Here is a 20,015-nt window from a genome sequence, read left to right on the forward strand (position 1 = left end):
ACACAAACACCTGTCCGAAGACCGGTTAGGGGCCCGGGGGGGGGCGGGGGGGGCGGGGCGCGGGTCATGGAGGTGAGGGGGTGAAGGCAAGGAGGTGCCTCGAGGATAAGGAACAACGGCAGACGTACGCCCTCCCCCGGGGGGGGGGCGGAAACATCTTCTAGGGTCTCTCCGCCCCTCCTCTACCCGGCAGCTCTCCCCCCTTCCCCCTCCTCCCCCCGGGGGTCGGTCGGTCGCGCGTTTTTTGGGGGGTTTGGGAGGAGCACTTGCATACCAACAGCTTTTCATTACCAGCAAATCAGCCAGTTCTCCAGGCCAGCAGCAAACTTTATTCCAGCTATACGACAGCAGTTCTTTACTACTTCTCCGCCGCCTCTACACCTACTTTTCTACACCTACTTCTTTACGGCTTGGCATTACTGCTTTTCTTCTGCGCTTATTTTAGTCTTGGCGGCTAGGTAGGTAGTTTTTCCGACATCATCTTCACTACGTCATCCCGAGAGGTCGCCGCATCTTCAAGAACGCCTTTTGGTCAGTTCTACGTCTGGTACACTCTTGCCCTGACAGCAGCTTCACTCATTCGTGGTTCGTCTTTCCCCCCTTTCCTCTCTTCTCCCCTCCACATCAACCACTACAACACCACAACCAGTAGTAACATCGCCGCAGTGCCGCCTGACGACGACAGAGCTCATTTGAGCCGACACACATTCCCACATTGGTGGTGGACCGCGAGTGGTCCGGGTTTGTCCGTAGGTCTCCTAGGTCTCCCCCCCCCCCGGGGGGCAACCGGGAGCCACGTAACCCCGACAGCGCCCCCTCCCTCCCTCCCCTCCGTCGCCCCTTCCCTCCTCCCCCCTCCGTCGCCCCCCAGCTATCATGACCTTGCGGTAATAGGCCTCAGCCGGCCAGTGCCAGTGCCAGCCGGCCACTCACTCTTGCATCTGTGAGCTTGTATAGTTGGTACGACTTAAGTATGAGACCTCTTTTCCGTTTCGAAAAGGCCTGCCGCTTTTGATCGGAGCCCTGTACCGGAACCGAAATCGGGGGGGAGGGGAGGGGGAGACGGAACAAAAGAGGCGAGGTGAAGTGGAGGGTGGGGCTGTAGGGGAAATGCGGGGGGGGGATGAGGGGGTTGCGAAAGGGCGGGGGTTGCGAGTAATAGTTATGCGAGTCAAAAAAGGTGAAAATCGTGCACTGTTTTGCGTTGCCGTGGCCGCTTTTTTTATCGTTCGCTCATCATAAATACAAAATAATCCGCTGCTACTGCTGCTACTACTGCAGGGCACGAGGGGCAGGAGGGAAGGGGAGCCCCTAGGAGCCTGGAAGACGATTTGGTGGTCATATGATTATACGCCGCTAGGTCGGAAGGTGTTCCCCTTCCCCTGGGCTGACTCTGACTATTCCCTCTTTGTTCCCTGCGGGCGGGCAACACAGCCAGTCCAGAGCGCAAACGGAATCCTGCACCATTGGAATGTTCTGAATACCCCTATCCACACGAAAAGAGTCTGGGCGTAAAGGCCAGGCTCCCCGGTCATGGCTCGGGAGCCAGGAACACTTACCTCGGGCTTCTCGCTAGCTTTGCGCCGCGACTTCCCTTTGTTTTTAAAAGCAATCTTTCCCTTGGCTCCCTCCGATTCGTCTTCTGTCTCGGAGCCCTCTGCGTCGTCCATCTCCTCCTGAGGCTGCTGGTCGAACGAAGAGCAGTGAAAACCATTTAGCTCTGCCAGTCGAACATGGGCAATGCTTTGGCTGGAATCCTGGGTAATATGCTCAGTCAGGAGCTGAGCGCTCCTTGATATCTGAATTTGGAGCCGCAAGAGCAGAATGAAGACAAAAAATTGCGCTTTGGAGAAGCAATCACATACAGCTGGTACGACCTGCATATTTACGAATTCGGGCTATGTTACCTGTCCAGGTTCGTCATCACGGCGAGCCATAGAGCAGGGGCGCCCAGCAGCACCGCCTGTTTAGGCGAGACTTCACGGGCGCCGGATGACAGGGATCGGCCCTTGTGAGATGTGCCTTGGAAAAGAATCAAACAATAGAACTCTTGCTACAAACTATCACTTCCTCATCGGGCGAACGACTTGTTCTTCAGTGCCAGCGCTGACTGCCGCAACGTCCCAACAAAATAGTTCAGGCACGGAACAAAATGTCCTAATGCATCAGTCTAAGAGAATAAGAAAGTGGAAGTAAGAATCTAATTGCTTTGTCAAAATGCATGTACGGGCTGTACGGGCTTAAGACGTCGTTTTTTGGCAACCCCCTCCGCAGTGGCAGTACTTGAGAAGGCGACTAACCTACTGCTCCTGAGCACCATTCTCCCTACAGAGTTGTTGCATAAATTTCTCTTAGCAAAGTTGTAGAGGTTTGTAACCCGCAGTCCTTGGTCCCACAAGCATTGCTTAGCCCCACAGTTCATATATTTGGACAATGTTTCTACTTTTTTAATTTCGTCTCTGCGGTAACAGCGGAATTCGTCAATGCTTTGAGATTTTTCATGTCGAAGTTACGTGGTCGCACAGAAATAACGACAGCTCGCGAGCGATCGCTAGTTTATATTTACGATTCGATTCTGTGAAAAAGCATAGATATATATTTGGGTGTGCTGCGGCCCATATTTATATTTCTGTTGCAGTCTTGCCCTGTCGTCCGTTCAAACAAATGACACGGTACGATATCTGGAGCAAGCTAAAGCTTGCAACAGCGAACGTATAGAAATACAAACGAAGGCCTGGTTTGGCATGGAGCCCTTTGGTGTTGGTGATATATAATAACGGCTCGTCCTTCCAGTAATGCGAAATAATAATGCGCAAAAATATCTTGGGACCCCCCATTAGGATCCGTGGCTCTTCCAGTCACGTGCCACCTAGCAGTCGTGGCTGGAATGGGCCGATCGACCTTGATTTTTGTCAGGCGTTTTAAGGACCCTGTTTACAGGCCGATCCCATGTAGCCTCCTAACATGCGCTACTTGGTAGTTTGAAGGCAGTAAAATTTCAAGACGTGACTCAGCTTACAGGAGGACTGAGGACTAAGCGGGGATTGTTCCTACGCCGGGCCTATGAGAGTGTGATGCCTTTTGAGGCGCCAAAATGTACGACATTTTTCGTCGCGCTTGTTTGCTCATCGCAGCGCGAGCAAATGCCATCGTGCAGCGCCGTACCCGAATCGAATCTGACAAATTTGAAAACCATTATTCATTTCAAAAGCCCTCCAAGCGCTGCATAAACGACGTCAAAGAAGCCTATTTGAGCCCAGCGAGCCTGAGTCAGTCCTAGGAAGGGCAGGATTAAACTTTAAATTATCCTCTTGTCTTTCCCACGCATAAGCAAAAGAACGTGCTCGATTTCCTTGAAACTCTGGGGCATGCGCGCGATCCTTCGACTTTGTTTATTCTGTTCTCCGAAGGCTTAAACGCGATGTGAAGTCGCAGTTTTCATAAATACATCGAATGTCGGTTCAACCCCAAGGAAAATGCCTTAGCGACAAAGCACCGCCAAAAATGCAAGCGCACCGCCAAAAATGGTCCATGAAAGCGGATCCGATATGTGTGCATGTCCCCTCGGTAAAACGGCATATGCCCTCACCCGCAAGGACGCACCATGCCAGCATCCGCCCCTCTCCCCCTCCGCCCATCTCTCCTTTGCCCTCGCCGCTTGATGCCCAGCTCGCATCTTTGCGGTGTCGAGCTTTTTGTTTTCGCTACTCCTCTCCGCTCCTCACCCTTTTCCCCCCCTTCCTTCCCCCTCCATTAGCGCTTCCGGAAAATGGAAAAATCTCCTTCTCCCTTCGCCGCGATCGCCGTCATTGTGCCTCCGTGGTCCCTTATCGTGTGTCCTTAGCACCCGCGCTCGCGCGCGTGTGTGTGTATATATGTGTGTGTGTACGTATGTGTATGTGTGCGTACGTGTGTGTATTTAGTGAGCTGAGCCGCGGGAAGTAACGGTTGAAGGGGTCGCTCGAATGTGTCTGTATGTGTGTCTTGACGCGACGCGATAGTCTGTCTCATCGCGTCTGTCTCATGCCACGTCATCGCGCCCGCTCCAGCAGCGGTCCCAACTCGCCGCGGGCCGCCATCAGCTTGAGCAGATGGAAAAGGAAGGGCACGTAGTTGTGTCTGCGCCGTACGTTTTCGTCGTGCCAGGCGCGGTGCTTGGCTTCCTCGGCCGCCAGAGCTTCCTGCAGGCTGCGAGTGTTGGGGAAGGGGAGGGGGGCCAGGTCACGGGGGAGGGGGGAGGGGACACCAGGGGTTGACCGGGCGGGCGACGGCTGCCGTATATCCGGAGGCTACCACATGTAATCGTACGGTACGGCGGAAAACTTACGGCACATTAACAGGTAAATATACGTACACTGGACTGTAGCGACGAGCAAGAAGACAGGGGCCATGCCCATGCTGCGAACAATACCAATTACACGAAATATGCACACTCACATACATACATACATACACACTGGCGACCCCCGTACTCCCCCGCCCCCTCCCCCCCCCAAGGCCACCTACTTGGCCACCTCGGTCTCAGTCTCCAGCAGTTGGACCTGGAGCTGCGGTTGGGGGTGGGGGGTGGTTGTGTGTTAGGTGGGGCGGCGGGTTGGAATGGTGTGTGTCGCAAAACCCAATGCAGATGACATGACCTGGATCTGGGGTGGGTGGTGGACGGTGGTGGTGCGATAGACACCCTGATGAGTGATGGGACGTCACGTGGCGCACTCTCCCCCCGCCCGCCTTTCCTTCCGCCCCCCGCCTTTTTCCAAACCGGGGTAACGGCCGCGGGTGTATTAGACCGCACGGTGATGCCGGATGGTCAAACTCTACAGGCAGGCCACCATCGACAGATGGAAAAAAGAAAGGAAAGGAAAGGAAAGAAAACAGAGCCAAGGGGAGATGAGGCCCCTGAACGCCTACCCCTCCCCCTCTTTCCCCAGGCCCCCCCCCCAAGGCACCCCTCCCTCCCTCCCTCCCTCCCTCCCTCTTCACCTGCGCCACAGCCGTCGCATCCCCATCCCCGCCACCCTGCAGAAGGGGCAAACACACGGACGGTACGACAACAAGTTGGAGATCGGTACGACAGCATGGAGGTATGACTATAAAAGTGAAGTCCTCGAGAGTTTATAGTTCCCCGCGCACCTCCACTGTCCTCTAAGAGCGGAGCTCACAATATCATCCATCCAACCTGCGCCCCGCTGTGCTTTATCACCTACCCACATATCACATGACATCTTTTTTACTCCTGTCATACATACAGATTTCTCTCTCCCTTTTCCTTCCTCACCTCCCCTCCCCCTCTAACCTCTCCCGCAATGGACCACTTCCCCCCTCTCTCTTCACATCCCCCCCAGCCCCCCCTCTACCCAAACCGGCACCGCCGCCAGCCCCCCGCGCCAGTGCGGGAGAGCTGTGTACGACCCCGCCTTCCGGGGCCTGCGCGAGGGCGCAGGGCGCGCCCATTCCCCAACCCCGACCTTTACCCTCACCGATGCCGCCGCCGCCGCCACCGCCGCCGCCAGCTCTTCCCGCCGCGCCGCCACCGCCGCCAGTCTGCTGCCGTACAGCTCCACCCTGTTTCCCACTAGCGCCATGAGGTTGAACCTGATCTCGCTGGCTGCGTACCTCTCCATCCGTTCCGCGATGTGGGGCCCCACCCGGTCCAACCAATCAGACTGTTAACAACAGTAGCAGCAGTGGCAGTAGCAGCAGTAGCAGCAGTGGCAGTAGCAGCCGTGGCAGTAGCAGCAGTGGCAGTAGCAGCAGTATGAGGGGGAGGAGGGACGGCAGGGCAGGCTGGGTGAGCGGGTGGACGGGTCCGCTGCTGCTACTGCTACTGCGGCACCCTGCCCTCCCTGTCCGGGCAATACAGCAAGGGCACCCCCTCCTCCCGCAACCTCACCGTCGTACACTCGCACAGCTCTATAGGGCCCTCCTGGAGTCCGTCCAACTCGTACAGCTTCCCCCCGATGGGAACTGCGGGTGGGTGGGCGGGTGGGTTTTCTTTTTTGTTTGTTACTGCTGTTGGAGGAGAAGGGAGTAGGAGGGGGTAGGAGGGTAGGAGGGGGTAGGGGTAGGGGAGGGCGACCTGGGAAAAACTTCCCCTCCATGACCGCCACAAACCCCCTCCTCATGGGAGTCCCCTAACACAAGCTTTAAAATAGGTCCCTTTCGGGGCGGATCCTGCGTCTCCTGGTGGCATGAAGCGAAAGCAGTTGCTGGAAGGTGGCACAAGTGGGGGGACCCTTCAAACACCGGAGTCCGGCTCAACCTTCAACCGTCCAAACAAGGCCAGGCAGTGTCGTACCCTGTCATACCGTAGCTAATGAAGTGGTACGCCTCCCCGCCCTTCTCCTCGTCCTTGTCCTCCTCCGGAACCAAGGGCTCCGGACGAGCAAAGCTGTTGTGTACTGTGCGGATGAGGTCGCTGTTGCTGATGGCAAGACCTGGCCGGCAGGCGGGGGCCCCGGTGGGGGAGGGGGGGGGGACGGCGAGACGGGAAAAGGGTGGGGAATCGGTTTCGTTCAACCTTCTTATTAAAAGTCGCCCCCGGGAGCTCAATCAGCCAATTCTACGCTAGCTAGCAGACGAGCACCTCCCCCTCCCCTCTCACACACACCTGCACACGCACACCCGCACCTGCGCCTTACCCAGTACTTCCAGGGGTGGGCGACCAATGGCGGCGGTGGTGGGTGGGTGGGTGCAATACCCCGTGAGGACGGAGCCCTCGAGGCCAAGGGGAGGCGCTTGCGGCCCCTGCTCCCTTAGCCTTCTCTTCCCGCCTCCCTCCACCCTCCCCCTTCACCCCCTCCCCCTTCCCGCGTGGAGACAGGTGTCCCAGGGGCGGCGAGCCGGCCTTCCAGCCTCCAGGGCTCCTCTACCCGCATCCTCACACCTTTCATATTGGGGTCGAAATCCGCCACGAACTCGCGGAAGTTGGACAGCTCAGTGCCCAGATCCAGACCCGGGCAGTTCAGCAGGATGGACAGAATGGCCTTAGGGGGGGGGGAGAATGGGTGCGCGTGCGCGTGTGTGTATGTGTATGTGCATGTAGGTACGTATGTATGTAAACGTGTATGTGCGTCTATGTCTCACACATACACACACATGAACCCAGGCGGCGGTGGGAGAGAGGAGGGACGGGGTGAAGGATGGTTAACTTGACATCAGTGTACGGCTGTGTACGAACAGGAAAAGGGAAGCAAGGCTGGAATGGGGAGGTTGAAGAGGGTGGGGGCCAGGCGCGGGAAGGACAGAAAGATGGGGACGAGGGGGAACGCCGCCTCGCACCCACTCCCCCCCCCACACGCCCACCCATACATACATACATACATACATACGCACCTGCGTAGCGCAGGCGTTCGTGATGACCTGCCGGGCGAAGAACACCCCCTGTGCCCCCCCTGGAGTCGTCTGCCGCTTTCCCGCCTCCTTCCTCCACTTGAACAGGAAGATCAAACCAAACACGGGACTGGGCCAGGGAGGGCGTGCGTGGGAAGAAGGCGGCAAAACGGAGGAGGCGATTCTATCACCCACTCACCGTCACGTAATGACGGAGGAATGGGCACAAGGTGCAGCAGACGCAATAGGTTCATCACCAGCTAGCTTTGTATGTATTTATGTATGTGTTTATGTATGTATTTATGTATGTATATATGTATGTATTATGTATGTATGTATGTATGTATATGTTTTGGAGGGGGGGCCTAGGGCGTTCCCCCATGCCAGTTGCCAAAACCGTGGCGTATCCCCGCCAGGAGAGAGCAAGAACCCGAAGGGATGCCGCCAGCATAGCTGCCCTTGTAGGTTGTGCTGCTGGCAGGCTGCAGGCCGACACAGCGTGCACATGGGTCCCGGCACACCTGAGCTCCTTCAGCTGGTCCAACGACCACAGCTCTTCCACCTGGACGCCCTTCACGCCAATCTGCGCGATGAGCTCCGTAAAAACCCCTGCGGCGCCGACAATAGGAAGACCCATGTCGAGGAGTGCCCCCAGATTTACGAGCGGTAAGCCACGGCCACCATAACGCGAACATAATTATTGTGATTTTGGTGGAGAGATATGTGGTGTGACCGCGGCTCTTCTTTTCGCGAGTAAACGAGCATGCTAAATGGCGCGGTGGAAGATCTAACCGCCGTGAGCAAAACGTATTCAAGGCTACACAATGTGTCTCACCAGGGTCAGATTCAATTGTTGTCCATTCCATTGTCTATAACTGTTCGTTCAAGTGCACTGTCAACTGAACGGCACCGTTAGGATGATACCTCCATTAAGGCAGAGCCAGTGAGACAAGTCAGCGTGTTAATCTTTGCTTCAGGTAGCTCAAACATTTCTTTCAAAAAGTTGGTAATGCTAACCTACTGTTTACATCTATGGGATTGACAAGTGTACGACAGCATGGAATTTTGGCAATATGCATAATCCGCCCCTCCTTTTCAAGTGTTTGTAACGTGTGCAGAAATAGCTGAAATTTAAAAGCAGCAGCTATGGCTCTCCGCGTGTTTGGCAGCTTTGCCCTTGGCAAGCTGGGCCTACAGGCTCAGATCATGCAAGCCTCTGGTGCTATTGCTGTGCACGCCTTTTCCACCGGTATGCCTATTGAAAACATTGCGTGTATATTGTGGAACTCGAAAAGCGTGCATGTTGGATAAGATTGGCGGTTGGCTCTGCTGCCTGTCTTTCATGCACAGTTGCCCAAGGTTATAAGTATGCCAAGTCACATGAGTGGGCTAAGGCTGATGGGGACATCGCCACAGTCGGCATTTCGGACCACGCACAGGTGTGGTGCCGGGCGCTTCCTCGGCCGTTCGAAGTGTGTTGGATCTGAACCCAGTAATTGCACGTTCCAGGGACAACTTGGCGATGTGGTGTACGTGGAGCTGCCTGATGTGGGAAAGGAAGTAAAGCGGGGCGAGACCTTTGGCGTCGTTGAGTCCGTCAAGGTGAGCCGCACTCCAAGTTGTCCGAAAAATATCGCTCAATGTAACGTTAACATGATTTGAAATCACCTGTATCATCCTTGTGCGTTTGATCGCTAATTGCTCCATTCGCCATCCGATAGGCTGCCAGCGATGTGTACTCGCCGGTCTCTGGCGAAGTGGTTGAGGTCAACCAGGCGCTGGTTGACAAGCCTGGGACGGTAAGCACTGGCGTTCTTGTTTATGCCAGGACCGTCATACCTTGTGTTACCCACGTCGTCGTGTTTTCCTTGCCTGTCGCATTAACGCAGGTGAACACGTCGCCTTACGAGGAGGGCTGGATCATTAAAGTTAAGATGTCGAAGAAGGGTGAGCTTGTAGGCCTCCTGAACGCGGATGAGTACGCGGCAGAGTGCGAGAAGCACTAAAGAGTCACATCGCAATAGCTCGCAGTTGTTTGCGGATTGTTGTCCCGATGGCGACACGTGCTTAGCGCGGTTCTTAGGGACGTGTCTTGCAAGTGCCTCGAGGGTTCACAGGGTGCTGCTACCCAGGCTTTGACAATTTTGACAATTTTCCCCGCCACGCTTTGGACAGCTGGTTTGGGTGTATCGCATTAGGTGGAAGCTATGCCTGGTTGTAGCTTTGAATGCTGCTGCCTTGTCCAGCTGACCCCTCAGAAAACGGACGTTGAACAGTTTGTAGGCCATTTATATACATGTTTGGCGCCGTCATGCTTGTAAGCTGTTAAATGAGTTAGGGCTTGCGGCTTTGGGTGGTTGTGGAGAGCTGCACGTGTGGATACGGCTCAGCCGGGGGGTGTTGCATGCGTTAACACCATTTTCACTGTAACTTCCAACGAAAATATTTGCCGCGACGACGTCTCGTGACGGCTGTTCCTGATCCTATTGTCCAAGCCGATGAAGGACCATTACCATGGGACCCCTTACCGCAAAGTCCCGGCACAAGTGTTTCCTCGGTTACCTCGGATTGTCTTGGAAGTCTGGCTGTAGAGTGGGCCTTAGCCGCAGCTCATATTCTAACCCGTATTTATCCAGATTCGAGGACGAGAGGAACAAGCAAAATGCGGGATGGAACAACGAAGCCCTGCGACCACGGCAATGCGTCCTGTAGCTCAGTACGGCAATGTGCAAGGACCGTTGAGCTAGCTATGCCTCCGTGTCTGATGCTCTCATAACCTGCAACAAGGAATCAGCAGTCGTTTTAAGTTTTACTTCCCACCAAGCCTTTAACCTACCTTTCAAGGCTGCATAAGAAAGACGATAATTGAGTTGAAGCGGAGCTACTGACGATTGTTTTACCATGAGTTCGCAAGCAGCTACCACGTAAGCGGTGTAAAGCTTTTATAGCAAGGCATGGTTACTCATATGTCCATGTGCCGTCCATGCGTTCGTCAGGTCAAAAGTAACCTTCAAAGTGACATTGACATCAGATCCAAAATTACCCTTCAGAGTGTAAGTCTCTTAGTATGCAGTAATTGGTCGGTTCCAAGGGCTCTTCCAAACCCGGCTTGCTGCGATGATCCAGGTTCAGCGTTCCTGAAGAGGCCCCGTTCACGGCAGTCCTTAAATTTGCTGCTGAAGAGGTACGGAATGTATTTGGTTGCGCAGAAGAGTCATTGCGTGCTGAAGTTGCTTCCTCGTGTTGCAGTTCAAAGTGCCTGCCCAAACCAGCGCAATCATCACGAACGGTGCGTTGGTTTGTTAGGGATGTGGGACGGGGACGCAGCAGCGCCTAGACCTGGGGAGCGCAGCACGGCAAAGTGATGATATGCCACCCCGCTACTTTCCCTACCCTTGACTTTGCCTGCCTCCCTCGCCGCGCAGACGGGGTCGGGATCAACCCGAAACAAACTGCGGGTAATGTGTTTCTGAAACACGGCTCTGAGCTTCGACTCATTCCTCGCGATCGAGTAGGATGCTTGTAACAGGACGTCGTCTCTCAGCCATATTACTACACCTTTGCCCAACGCCATGACTACACACACACATACACACATGTTTAATAGGCTTGCTAGCACAGCTCGGGACCATCTCTCCCCACTGATCGGGGGTGGAAAGGACAGTCTACCCGCCGTACAGCCGCTGCAACGTTACGACCTGTTCCAACGTCAAGCTGTCAACGTCCAGGCGCCCGGTCCCGTCTTCTTCCGCCGCAAGCACCACCCCCCCGGCGCCACGCGACGCGGCTGCGGCCGCTGCGTCCTCCAACCCAGCGAATAGGCGAGCCAGCGCAGGCTTGATGGAGTTGCCTAGGAGCTTGACCGCGAGGGGGAAGCGGCCTCCGGCTGTGGGTTGGGTTGCAGCGGGGGCATAGGAGGCGTGGGACGCGGTATGCGAGTGTTGTGTGTTGACGTATGGATGGATGACTTTCTGGGTCTGTGCGTTTCAAAGGAAGTTGTCGGGGCGCATGCGAGTAGGGAGGCGTGTCCGGGAGCACGCGACTTTTTGGTGTCCTTCAGGCCGAATGAGGCTCCCTGTGCTCATCGTCGGTTTTCAGTTGGACGGAGGTTCATTGGTTGGTTAAGTTTGATGAGTTTGGCGCCAATCGTGCGGTAGAAACAGTATAAACATAAAATGAGAGCGCAAACATCACATCGCATGTGTACATGTTCCTCATCCGGGCCGTTTTTGCTTTTCCAGCGCCTTTTGGTTTCTCTATTGGTCCATCTGTTGCGGAAAGGAACATCAAGTATACCAAAATACTTAGCGCGGGTGCGCGGGGTGCTTCCGTAGACTATATTCATATACAGGAGACAGAGAGGCAATGAGGTAACTTGTACGACACCTCGATGACGACTCTGAATATCCAGGACGCGCGGCTTGCGGTGTTGATGTCGTGGGTGGGTGGGTGGGTGGGCGCAAGAGAAGACGCAGGAGGGCAGTTGTGCATTGTGTGCAGTGCTGCATGAAGGGCAACCACACTTGTAAAAGTGGTTTCCCCAGAAGAAGCTGTGTTGTGTCGCACAGCTCAATCTGGGTCGTGTGCTTCCAGTAACGTTAGTAGGGTGCTACTACTGGGTCGTCATGCCGGCTGCTTGGTAGTTTAATCGGAACAGAACAGAACACGGGAGCGAGCGAAGGGATCGCAACAGTCCAACTACTCGGCCCGGGTTGCGGAGCAGGCCACGTAGGCGCCCCTCGCTTGTCCCTCGCCTGTGTTCGCTGTCGCAGTGGAATGGGAAACGAAGTGAACCGGAGCAGGCAGTCTGTGCTGCAGGTGTAAAGCTTCAGCACGCCGCCGCCCGCCTGCATTCATTAGCTGCAAGTTGACCCGCATTAAGGCAATGGAAATAAATAGACGTGTGCCGCCCTGACAGGGCCTGCGTTGTGTAGAATGGCTGCTCAATGGCTGCCCTGGCCCTCAACCCCATCGTCCCCTGGCCCTTCCGGTGAGCTGGTAGCTGGTAGCTTTGTCGTGAGTGCAACTGAGTGCACACGGTCGCCCGGGCAAAGCTACTCGGTCCATGCAGGGGGGCAGGAACGCCGTTCAGCTCCCTGACCCCGTTCACTTACTAGGCGCCAGGCGCGGCCCGCATGCGTTTCATCGCGTCCACCCCTCCTGCATATTCCGCAAGCCACCGCAACAGAGGGCTCGATCTGGGACCTCGCGCACCTCACCTACCTGATAGCACCTGGAGAAGCTGCACCACAAACGCCGCCTCCCGCAGCGCGGCACCTGAGCCGCCCTCCGCTTCTTCCGCAGCGCCCCCGTGGCCCAGCCAGCAGGCCTCCACCACGCCCAGGATTTCACGCAACACCTCGGAGCTGATTTCCACACGAAACACCATGCGCAAGGTGTCCAGCCCACAAAGGTGCAGGTAACGATACTTATCATCTGCTGTGCCCATGCGCCGCCAGTCCCTGAGCCAACGTTCGCAGCAAGCGGTGGGTCCGCGTCAGGAGCGGCCTCCGCAGCTGGCAATCTCGCGGGCTCGCTGGCCGCTCTGCACACCTGGTGAAGTCGCCCATGGTGCTGGGAGCTTCCACAGGCGCCACAGAGGGTAGTTCCATTTGGCCAGCTTGCTCCTTCACAGGTTTGCCATCAGGGCCGAAGTTCCAGCAGGGCGCCGGTCGGTCTGCAAGTCGAGGTGGACTCATGAGCGGTTGTGGGTTCGGTTGGTACTTGGAGGACTGCTCCTACCGTTTGTCCTTCTGTTCGGCGCTGTAATTGGAGTCAAGTGCGCTGTCAACACCATGTTTTTAAAGGTGTCATAGTCCACCCGTTGTGATACCGCGCGCTTCTTGGCTTCATCTATCGCCTGAGAATTATTTTTCGACATTGACAAGCGGTTAAAGCCTCTCCTTTGACGTAGCAGCATTTACGAAGTTGTTAAATTACTTGCTTTTCTTTTGAAGTCATCCCATGCTGCGTTTGCGAGCTCCTTCGAATTCTTTGCGGGGCGATCGATAAAACCTGGGCCGTCTTGCATAATTGTGCCAATCTGTCAAGCCAATGCAGTATGTCGTTGGCGTGCCCGCCACTGTGCAACCTATATAATCACGTTTGCAGAACACGTCTTAATCTACGTTGTATGCGCATGAAAAGGCGAAATCAGACGGCCCTGTACATGTATAAGAAATGTATATCAAAGCCAATGGTGCGTGTGGTGACTTAGCACCGGAGAGCAGAAATAGAGTTGGGAAAGACTAGGCAAGGGCAGCGCAGGGAGCGGTCGTTGGCAAGTGCATGTACGAGAAAGACTTCTCACACATTATGACAGGTGAAATATTAATAAAGGTGTAATGGACGTCTACGTGTGCAGTGTGGTATTATGAGGCAGTTGAAGCCAACCATATCCCATGAATGAACGTGGATGCAGCCGACCGTAGGCTGCCGACGCAATAATGCAGAATATCATGGAAGGTCCACGAAATCATGGAGGAAGGCGTACCCTTGTAAGTATTAAGCCTTGAAAGAACAACCATCCACGGTGGCCGTGTTTGTGCGACCAACTTTGTTGTACGGATGCCAGGCATGGGGCCCTTTTGCGCTGACTGAGGCCGTGGACAGGGCGGGAGGGATAATGCCAACCTTGCGGATTGCATGTTAGAAGCTCGTTTGAGAGATAGTGCAGTCCAGCTACAGATTATGTTCATGAAGCAGATAATGGGGGCGGCACAGCCATCCCACCAGTTGTTGTATGCGGAGTTGGCTGAGCTCCCCCTGCAGTATTACATGGTGAAACAGATCCTTCGTTTCTTGATCCGCCTTCAAAAGCAAGTGGGATCCAGTTCTCATGCAGTTTTACGGCAGGAGATAACCGATGCCCTGACCAACCCGGAATGGGAGGGTTGGGGAATCTCAATGTTACGACTGTTTTCTTTCTTGGAGCGCACCGCTACGGCATACACACACATCATGCCTCAGTGCAGTAATTTGCAATCCATGTTTTCCATTCTGCTCAAAGTTTCAGCAGCTTAATGCCTTTAAAACTAAGAGCAGAGCACAGAAAACGAAGTCGGTGATCGCCTCGACGCCGCGGGTTCGCCTTTCTTCCCGCGTCAGGCCCTAGCAAACGGAAGACACGCCGTGCACCCCGTATTGGGCAGAGAGCTCCTTGCTCTCTGGAGTAGCCATGGTCAAAATGCCTGTCCCCTGTGGCCTATAAGCAAGAAAACCCGGAGGGCATGCTGCTGGCTCTGACCCCAGGGTCTTCCCAGGCTGACACAATTATGAGACAGGGAAACATCAATAATATGTTTACATACCAACAAGATGACCAACACCGATTGCACAATAGCTCGAATTCTAATGGAAGCCCATAAAACGTTCTGTCGCTGCTCATGGGAAATCCTTCTCGACCTTCCTTCACTCTAGCTGCATTGAGTTTTGGCGCGTTTCTGTATGAGACCAGATATATGTGTAACTTTGTTATTAAGAGAATGAAGACAACGAAATTACTTGACATGGGCAAACATTGCTCCAGGGCGGCGGCTGCTGTGGACCGAAGGAAAAGCTTGGGGCGAACAGAAATGAATCTCTTCCACTTTTGCTCCTGAAAGGACTCAAGTGCAAAGATGGTGGGACTAGAAAAGACTTTAGAGACTTGAGCAGATATGCGCCGACTGTATGCCCGCCGACCAACCTTACTGTCTTCGCTTTGTGTTTGTGCAGTCGAAGCGCACGAAGAAGGTCGGCATCGTCGGGAAGTACGGTACTCGCTATGGTGCGAGTCTCCGTAAGGTCATTAAGAAGATGGAGGTCAGCCAACACTCCAAGTACTTCTGCCACTTCTGCGGCAAGGTGAATTCGACTGGATTGCAGCAGACAAAAGAGCTAAAGCACATCAAGCAAGTTATGAACATCGGCCGACTGCTTTGCTTGGAGGTGGTTCCATGCTGCTGGCCGCTGGGATGCGAACGTCTTTCACGCCTACAGTTTTACCATGTCTTAACCGTGGATGGATTGGGTTCAGTGAAGGTCTTGTTGGGTAGATGGGGATAACAGACATGGTTGCCAACGTGCTGACTATCTGCTCCACCTCCCATCCCCCTCCTGGCAATCCCGGCAGTTCTCCATGAAGCGCCAGGCGGTTGGCATTTGGGGCTGCAAGGCTTGCGGCAAGGTGCAGGCTGGTGGTGCATACACCCTCAAGTAAGTTGCCCTCCAATAGTTTTGGAGCCGTCCTATGGGTTTCGTCCTGGGGCGTTGTGTTGTGTGCAAGAACTTTCCCCGGAAAATTTCCCCAACGGACAAAAGCAAACTTGTGAACTGTTGCTTTCTATTGGAGTAGGCCGTGACGGTGTTAAAGTTCTGCATCCGCACAACGTCCGTCAGACAGTCCTGATCTGCCGGTTCGGGTGCACTCGGCTCTTCGATGTGGACTGCACGACTCCGCAAGATCGATTGTTTAGCGTATGTGTGTATGCCAAACCGCTCCCAGAACCTATCACTCGTTTGCAAGGGGTTTGCGCCAGCCTGTGCGCCATTGTACTTTGATGCCACCGCCAGCATCTGGTGTAGCTCCTTTCGTCAGTGCCTGACGTACTGCCTCCCCTCTCGGATCTGTGCCGTCTGATTTGCAGCACTGCCTCTTCGGTGACCGTCCGGTCTACGATCCGCCGTCTTCGTGAGCAGGTTGAGGCCTAAGCGGGTGCTGGCTTCATGTGTTGTAACATGAAAGCGAACTCGCCCTTGCTCCCTGACCCCATCCCCAAGAAGCATGATTGCTGTACGGAATGGTTCTAGTGCTGCAGACAGGCAGATTTACCGCGTACAGTGTGATATTTGTGCCTCGGTGGGATGTTGATGTCAGCGCTTGACAGCTGTGGACAAACGTTAAGGCATCCTGCACATGTCTTTTGCTGGAAGGAAGCAAGGATAGAAACATGGATTAGCAGCTATTAAGGGCAATCGCTTGCTTGCTTGCTGTTCTAGTAGAGGTCAAGAACGCTGAATTGCAGTGCAGGCGTGTCCAATGGTTCCCTCGCGAAAGCCACAAAATTGGCCAAGGCAGAACACTATGGGGAAAATCTGTAACATCAAGTGCGATGGAAATCCAAACAGGCGCACATTATCAGCACGGACTCGTCTTCCTAGCATTCCCGATTCAACCAGGGGTTCTGTGGATTTCATCCGGTCATGCTTTCGATGTTGTCCTGGGCATCTTGCCGAGGTGGTCGGGGTCCACTTGTGTTTTCACTTGTCACAGTTGCCCACGCGAATGCGGGTGCCTGGTTTATTTTTACGGCTTTCCAGTATTGCCATCACTTACAGGGATATATTGTTGAGGCATCGAACCCATTGTTGCTCCGTCTTACGGGGAGGCAAGGTCAGCACGACAGGTTGGGTCCTTGGTCGTCCCCTTGGTTGCCCCCTGGAAGCAATACAGTTATGCAGGACATCAATTCTATGCGGTACACATAATACAAACTTTTCGTGAAGCGAAACAGCGTGTGCTCCAGGAGTCTTGTGGTGCGTTGATAGTGCAAGGATGTCGCCTAGGAGCTTGGAAGCATGATTGGATGATGTGCGTGATCCATGCACACTAACATAGAGATTGTGACGATGAGTATGTTTATTGGGATTAAAAGTCAATCCTTGAGTTCCAGCCGGTACGGTTAGTGTTACAGTGCCAACGGTGTTGCAACTGGAATTCAACTGATGCACCGATACCATGCAGCTCCCAAACGCGTCTTACCGCGACATGGTGCGTTATGCTCTCTTCTTGGATAGCCGATGGGTTCTTACCTGTGGCGTTCTCTCGAAATGATGCTTCACCCGCAATGCCTTGTATTATCGTCCCGATTGACCTAGAAGACGACGAAAAACTGAACTCCCGAGCACCAAGTAAAATCCTCGAGGAGACTCATGCTGGTCCCAGCGTTTCAGTTTCACCTCTCCGGTGCGAACATTGCACATGTTTGACGCGGAGCTTTGTGCCAACGGTCCTGCTTAAATGCTTTCCTTGCGTGGTGTACAGAGAAAATCCAAAGGGCGCAGGCGGCAATCGGCAGGTTTGATGGAAAGGTTCCCGCGTTGGCTTGTGCGACCGTGGGCGGAAAGGTCTTCCTCCATCAGCCACATCAGCATGGAGGCAATGACAACCAGATATCATACTTGAATATAAATAAACAAATCTCAGCGGTAGTCGCGGGCAGGCTACTAGGCAGCAAGGATGTCCTGCTGGTCGGAACGCCCAGCAACCTGCAGTGCTATGATGTGGACCTGAACAGGGACCTTTTCTACAAGGACGTGCAGGATGGGGTGAACGTATGCATTGTGGGCCAGTTCGGGTCCGTGGACACACCCCTGGCTTTGATCGGGGGAAATTGTTCCATCCAGGTGCGTCCGCAAGCGCATCTCGACAGCACACATGTAACCCCCTACCCTCGTGCTGCACCACGAGACGCAAAGGGCCGCTCATGTGGATGTGTGGCGACCTGAAGGGAAAATGGGAGGGAGGGAGGTAGGGAGTTTAAGGCTGCGGCAAATGGGGGAACTATCGAGAACGTAACCGACACCGAGGGCTGACGAACCCGCGGCCCACACCGTGCGGGCTTCACAGCCCTACCCACCACCTCAACACGCAACCTTCCCGCAAGCCTCACCCCCACCCTCTTCCCCTCATTCCCCTGCCAGGGCTTTTCCGCCGATGGCATGGAGAAGTTTTGGACGGTCACAGGCGACAACGTGTCCGCCATGGCGTTCTGCGACGTGGACCAGGACGGCCGTCACGAGCTGCTGGTAAGTGAGGCAGTGAATGAATGTATGTATGAATGAATGAGGGAACGAGCCGGGAAATCCTCCGGCAGCGGCGAACGGGGGAACCATGTGGGTCAGGCCCCCTCCGCGACCTCCACCTCAGGGAATTCGGCAATGATCACCTCCCGCTCCAGGCGGTTGAGAGGCTGGAAGGATAGAGGCGAGGAAGTTTCGGAACGGGATCAGGAAATGGGCGGGGAAGACGAAGACTGGGGCGGAGAGCGTGCTGAGGCGGAGGCGCGTGAAGCAGCTCTGTTTTGAGTGTTTGGGTGTTTGGGTGAGGCTGTTGGTGGGCAAGGCAAGGCAAGGAAACTCGGGGGAAAGCAACAGGGGGAGCGAGGGGTCAGCCGTGTGAAGTTGAGGCGACGTGTGGGGTGTGTGTGTGTGGGTCTTGTCCCGCCACCCTGAACGGCTTCTGGGGCCGGGGCCGTACTAGTTGCTGTTGTTGTTGCGCATCGCGGTGGCGCCTGCGGGACACCGGGGGAAAGACCATTTAAACAGGGTCACACAGACACACCGAGACACACACACACACAGACACACACACATACACAGACATACACAGACATACACAGACATACACAGACACACACACACAGACACACAGACACAGAGGCAGGGATATAGAGACAAGAGGGCATATCGTGGCTAGGTGATCTGGGTCATTTGGAGTCTGCTCCAAGCGATCCCACATCCCGCACCAGCGAGTGTTGAGATGGTGCCCTGCCCTGGGGGGGGGATATGAGGGGTCTTGAGGAGCTGGTACCCCTATTGCGGACCCGTTGCTCGTTACGTTGCGCAGGTGGGCTCCGATGACTTCGACGTGCGCATCTTCTGCGGCGAGGACGTGATCGCGGAGGTGCCCGAGGCGGACCAGTTCGTGGCGCTGGCTGCGGTGCTGGGGCCGCAGTTCGGGTATGCGCTGGTCAACGGCACCATTGGACTGTACAACAGGTGGGCTTGGTGGTGGGGGGGGGGCGGGGGTGTGGAGCGGGTTGGAGGGCTCCTGGGGGGGTGTCCCCGGAGGAACCACTGACGAATGAAGCAGTAGTGGTACCCGAGATTGATACCAGAGGATAGAGTCCAGGAGGAGGAGAGACACAAAGGCGGCATCAGGAATATTTAAAAAATCACTGACCAGGCGGGCTACGAAACGCGACGCAGCCTGTCAGCAGCATCAGGGGACAGCATCACCGCCGGCAACGGAGTCATCTGGCCCATCTGGCCGTCACTACTCACCACAACAAGTGCCATGCCATGCATACATGTTCCGCGCCGAGTGCGCCACGCCCAAGGCTCTATGTCCCCCCCCCGTCAGTCCTGCTTACGGTACACTCTTTACTTGGCAGCAGCTCCCCTCACCGATCCTACACAAAACACACTGCCCCCCGGCCCCTCCCCCACTTTTCCCGGCTAGGCTGGACCGGGTGTGGCGTGTCAAGTCGAAACACAGCGTGTGCGCCATTGCGTCGTACGATCTGGACGGGGACGGAGTTCCGGAGCTCATTAGCGGCTGGGGCAACGGCAGGGTACGGTATGGTGGGAAAGGGGGGCAGTGAACGAAGGGGGCCACCCACCCCCCTTCTCCCCCTTCTACACGTTACTTGCACCTACGTGCCCAGGTGTATGCCTTGCTCTTAACTTGGTCGAGTATATTAAGTATGATACGGTTTACTATCCTTCCCTTCCCCCAACCTGTGTTACACGTTTCAAGTTGTGGAAACCCTTTTGCTTCCTCCTCCCTTCCTCCTGTCCTTCCCCCCATCCTCCACCTGTAGATAGTTCATCCCCTGTCTTGTGCAAATACCCTTTCCCCCTCCCACCCTCCCCTCCTCCCCTCCTCCCCTCCCCCCCCCTTCTGTCGGTTGCTACTATCTTGC

At 55.1% G+C, this 20,015-nt stretch overlaps 4 protein-coding genes across 4 annotated transcripts in view; 2 read left to right on the forward strand and 2 right to left on the reverse strand.

Moving 5' to 3' along the window:
• Nucleotides 1-1,883, reverse strand: part of mads3 (MADS-box-containing protein) — a gene marked incomplete at both ends in the record, with an annotated part of 4,635 nt that extends 2,752 nt beyond the window's left edge. Inside the window, 2 exons of the mRNA XM_002957931.1 lie at nucleotides 934-1,023; nucleotides 1,560-1,883. Of these exons, the coding sequence (XP_002957977.1) occupies nucleotides 934-1,023; nucleotides 1,560-1,883 (414 nt within the window). The remainder of the gene's footprint in view (nucleotides 1-933; nucleotides 1,024-1,559) is intronic.
• Nucleotides 1,884-3,397: 1,514 nt separating this feature from the next.
• VOLCADRAFT_84268 (uncharacterized protein) lies at nucleotides 3,398-8,282 on the reverse strand. The gene is made up of 9 exons (XM_002957932.1): nucleotides 8,165-8,282; nucleotides 7,851-7,938; nucleotides 7,333-7,459; nucleotides 6,884-6,983; nucleotides 6,306-6,434; nucleotides 5,891-5,964; nucleotides 5,460-5,663; nucleotides 4,507-4,547; nucleotides 3,398-4,188 (listed from the first exon to the last, which is right to left on the reverse strand). Exons 1-9 carry the CDS (start codon nucleotides 8,193-8,195, stop codon nucleotides 4,032-4,034), a joined length of 951 nt encoding a protein of 316 aa, XP_002957978.1. The 5' UTR covers nucleotides 8,196-8,282; the 3' UTR covers nucleotides 3,398-4,031.
• A 159-nt stretch (nucleotides 8,283-8,441) lies between these two features.
• Nucleotides 8,442-9,774, forward strand: VOLCADRAFT_77739 (uncharacterized protein). Its single transcript, XM_002957905.1, has 5 exons — nucleotides 8,442-8,578; nucleotides 8,680-8,768; nucleotides 8,839-8,931; nucleotides 9,051-9,128; nucleotides 9,219-9,774. Exons 1-5 carry the CDS (start codon nucleotides 8,476-8,478, stop codon nucleotides 9,333-9,335), a joined length of 480 nt encoding a protein of 159 aa, XP_002957951.1. The 5' UTR covers nucleotides 8,442-8,475; the 3' UTR covers nucleotides 9,336-9,774.
• A 5,146-nt stretch (nucleotides 9,775-14,920) lies between these two features.
• On the forward strand, nucleotides 14,921-16,425 carry rpl37A (component of cytosolic 80S ribosome and 60S large subunit). Its single transcript, XM_002957906.1, has 4 exons — nucleotides 14,921-14,951; nucleotides 15,046-15,174; nucleotides 15,443-15,525; nucleotides 15,957-16,425. The coding sequence occupies exons 1-4, from the start codon at nucleotides 14,949-14,951 to the stop codon at nucleotides 16,018-16,020; spliced, it is 279 nt and encodes a 92-aa protein (XP_002957952.1). The 5' UTR covers nucleotides 14,921-14,948; the 3' UTR covers nucleotides 16,021-16,425.
• The last annotated feature ends 3,590 nt before the right edge of the window (nucleotides 16,426-20,015 follow it).

The sequence above is a fragment of the Volvox carteri genome, assembly GCF_000143455.1.
Source record: "Volvox carteri f. nagariensis unplaced genomic scaffold VOLCAscaffold_82, whole genome shotgun sequence".
Taxonomy (NCBI): Eukaryota; Viridiplantae; Chlorophyta; class Chlorophyceae; order Chlamydomonadales; family Volvocaceae; genus Volvox; species Volvox carteri.